The following is a 3803-nucleotide window of genomic DNA, read 5'->3' on the forward strand; positions in this document are numbered from 1 at the left end:
GGACGGAGGCGACTGTTGTGACTGTCCGCCGGGCGGACTTCTCGAGGAACGAGTGCTTGAGCGGCCTCGCGGCGGCGACGGCGGTGAAGCCAGTTGAGGAAGCCTGGAGGCGGGGTGACGTAGGACAGGGACTGAAGTCGAGGCGGTGACCGCTGACGACGAGCTGGCCCAAGAATGCGGCGGAGTGTCGCGGGGCTCGGTCTTGGGAGGCCTTTCCAGCCGCGGCCCCAAGGAGGGCTGGGGGATCGCTTGAGGGGTCGCTGAAGGCTGTGCGACTGCCTCAGTTCCTCGAGGGAGATAGGGGTCTCCTCGCGCTTGACCTGTACTGGCGACAGGTTGGGGGATGCGGGTGCCTGGCGAGGCAGGTCGGGATGGGACGGGAGTGACGTGGCGAGATGTAGATCTCGAGGTGCCAGCGTACCGGAGCGCAGGGCCGCGGGGATGTTGGACCCGTCGGATTGGTACGAAGTGTCCTTCGTCAACAGTGATGGACCGTGGGGTGCGATTAGGGCACGGTTGCCGATCACAGATGAAGAAAGGGGCTCTGTCTCCGTCGCTTTTCGGGTCGTCACGAGAGACGTCGACCTGCTCCTGGGTGTCGAAGGCGTGCTCAAGTCGAGAGCAGTTGAAGAATTCGTCAGCCACGGTGATGGGGGGAGGAAGGGGAGGTGCGCGTGCTACGAAAGGCCGTGCTAGCTAGCTTACACCTACGGCGCCCGAGGTAACACTAGGGTTCGCAGTTCACGTGGGGCCCAGTACTGCTTTTGGCTAGTATGCAGCAGGAACCTAAGCCACGCGTCCGTGAGGACAAGTACCGCCCACTGAAGTGCAGGTACTGAAGAGTTCGTTCCCTAAGTGGTGGCGATGTATAGTACGCTATCTAGGTATCGTAGGGTACAGTAAGGGTGCGCACCACCCAACCTATAGGAAGTGAATATGAGTAGCGGGAGTCCGGAAGGAACGCCGGTCGCTTGGGAGAGTTTCGACCTAATGTCGCGACTTGAGGTCAAGCGACAGGGGAATACCTAGAAGCGAGGGGCGTCCGACTGGTTCTCACCGAAGCGATGGTGAGCGAGGCTCAAACCTAAGGCTAGGGACAAGTAAGTTAGTATTGAATAAGTAGGTAAGTACAGGGGCTTACTGACCTAGGGACAAGAGGTCGAAACTGAGGTCCCTAGGGCAGCAGAGGCAGGTTTATATACAGGGGGAGATTAGGGCAGGCTGCGCACGTTGGTCCGTGCGCAGCTGGTCTGTGCGCAGCATGCCGACGCGGCCCCGGGGGCCGGTGAGTCAGAGCGGCTGTGTCAGCAGGGCCCGAGCTGTGCCGTGCGCTGCCGCCCCATCTAATCTAATCGTACAGTAGATAGTGACGCGTCCATATCAGGCAGGTAGTATAGAGGTCGCGGGTTCGAGCCCGCGAAAAGGAAAAATTAAAAAACGGCTAGGCGCCGTACCAACTCGTGACACAAGGGTACCGACGCTTCGAGTGCCCCAATTGTAAGGACAAGCCTTACACAAAACGCGCCGACGCGCGGGCTACGGTTGCCTCGGGCTCTACCCAGGCGGCGACAAGCGCCCCCGTCACGACAACACCCTCGGCAAGTATAAGTGCCGCTTCAGCGAAATCCGAGCAATTGGAGCTGGCTGACTTAATGGCACAGGTGAAGTCGATGCACGAGGAGCTCGAACACTATCGGGCGATGAAAGAGGAGGGTTTTTGATCCGGTCTGCGCTTCGTGCCGCACGCGTCGGGCCGCGAATATCATCATGTAATAGATATAACGTATTGTCAACTGCAATGGTGTACGAGCTGGACCAGGGGTCCCAGCATTTTCACATTCCAGTTCGACTCCAAGGGAAAAGACGGCACAAGGACATAATCGCTATGGTGGACAGCGGAGCCACCACGAAATTTATCAACAAGCGATTCATTATAGAGAATAAGGTGCAAACACGGAAATTGAAAGAGCCAATTCCGCTGTACAATATTGACGGCACCCTAAATAAAGACGGAAGCATCTCAGAGGTAGCAGTGCTACAGATGCATATAGGAGAGCACGTCGAGAAGACGGTGTTCACGGTCACGGACATCGGTCCGGAAGATGTGATCGTTGGGTTGGATTGGCTATGCGAGCACAACCCCGAGATCGATTGGGAGAAAGGCTCCCTCAAATTATTGCGATGTCCTGAAATGTGCAGTGCCAGGAAGACTGGCCGAATGAAGCAAGCAGTGACTGTGCATGATACGGGGGACAGGCCCACGGCACGCAGGCGTTCGCCAAAGTCCAAACGGTCAGTCATAGGTGCCTGCCGGAGTAAGGTACTCCCGGACTTCGAACCTGAAGAAGATCCGGCGGAAGTAGAGTGGGATGAGGCCGATTTGATTGAGGCCTGGGAGCAAGGTATCACGCTTCCCGGCGCTCCTCAGCTGTTCGTTGCAGCAGGGCACACGTATTCCCAGCTGTTCGCTGAAGAGGAGATCAGAAAGAAGGTCGTTAAGACTGCCGAGGAGTCGGTACCTAAACAGTACCACGAGTTCCTGAATGTCTTCTCCAAGGAAGCATCAGAACGGCTACCTGAAAGGAAGCCTTACAATCATGCAATTGAACTCGTGCCTGGATACTCGACGTTCCACTCGAAGGTGTATCCCTTGTCGAACAACGAGCAGGAGGAACTGGACAAGTTCCTAAAGGAGCAGTTAGCAAAGGGCTACATACGGGAGTCGAAGTCACCCATTTCGTCCCCCTTCTTCTTCATCAAAAAGAAGGAAGGGACGCTTCGACCCGTACAGGATTACCGCCGATTGAACGCGATCACGGTCAAAAATCGTTACCCCTTGCTGTTGATCGCCGAGATGGTGGATAAGCTCCGTGGCGCTACGCTCTTCACAAAGTTTGACGTCCCATGGGGATACAATAACGTCCGGATCAAGGCCGGTGACGAATGGAAGGCGGCCTTTGTGACTAACCGGGGGCTGTACGAACCCCTGGTGATGTTCTTCGGTCTCACCAATTCCCCGCTACCTTCCAGGCCATGATGAACGAGATCTTCCATGATCTCATCGTCGGCGGCAAGATCCTTGTGTACCTGGACGACATACTCATCTTCTCCACCAATAAAGAGGAGCATGAGAAGGTCACACGCGAGGTTCTGCGCCGCCTTCAGGATAATGATCTGTTCCTGAAGCCTGAGAAATGCGAGTGGGACGTTCCCAAGGTCGACTATGTCGGCTATGTGTTCGGTGGCGATGAGGTGGCGATGGATCCCGCGAAGCTGAAAGGAATCAATGAGTGGCCGGTGCCCCGGAACAAAAAAGATGTTCAGAAGTTCCGGGGGTTCTCCAATTTCTACTGCCGCTTTATTAAAGACTTCGCTAAGATCTTGCGACCACTCGACCGGCTCACAGGGAACGACCCATGGCATTGGGGCGAGGAAGAGCAGCACGCCTTCGATGAGCTCAAGCGGCTCTTCGCCACGACTCCAGTCCTGGCGCTATATGACCCTAATCGGGAAACGCGCATTGAGGTCGACGCTTCGGGTTACGCCACTGGCGGCGTATTGATGCAGAAGCAGGATGACGGCAAATGGCATCCCATCGCCTTCAGATCCCATGCAATGGATCCGGCACAGCGGAACTACGAGATCTACGATAAGGAGATGCTCGCAATCATTGAGGCGCTAGACGATTGGCGCCACTATCTCGAGGGGTTACCCAATCAGTTCGAGATTGTAACCGATCATAAGAACCTCGAGTACTGGCGTACATCCCAGCATCTCACGCGCCGTCAAGCGCGATGGTCGCT

The 3803-nt window shown here is 56.2% G+C and overlaps 1 protein-coding gene across 1 annotated transcript; it reads right to left on the reverse strand.

The window, feature by feature from the left end:
- Positions 1–303: 303 nt before the first annotated feature.
- Positions 304–1263, reverse strand: POSPLADRAFT_1110315 (hypothetical protein; the record flags this gene model as incomplete). Its single annotated transcript, XM_024483359.1, has 5 exons — positions 304–692; positions 899–921; positions 1058–1090; positions 1142–1145; positions 1203–1263. Coding segments are annotated over 5 exons (510 nt in total), but the record flags the coding sequence as incomplete, so codon positions are not given.
- Positions 1264–3803: the final 2540 nt, after the last annotated feature.

This window comes from Postia placenta (genome assembly GCF_002117355.1).
Source record: "Postia placenta MAD-698-R-SB12 unplaced genomic scaffold POSPLAscaffold_14, whole genome shotgun sequence".
Taxonomy (NCBI): Eukaryota; Fungi; Basidiomycota; class Agaricomycetes; order Polyporales; family Adustoporiaceae; genus Rhodonia; species Rhodonia placenta.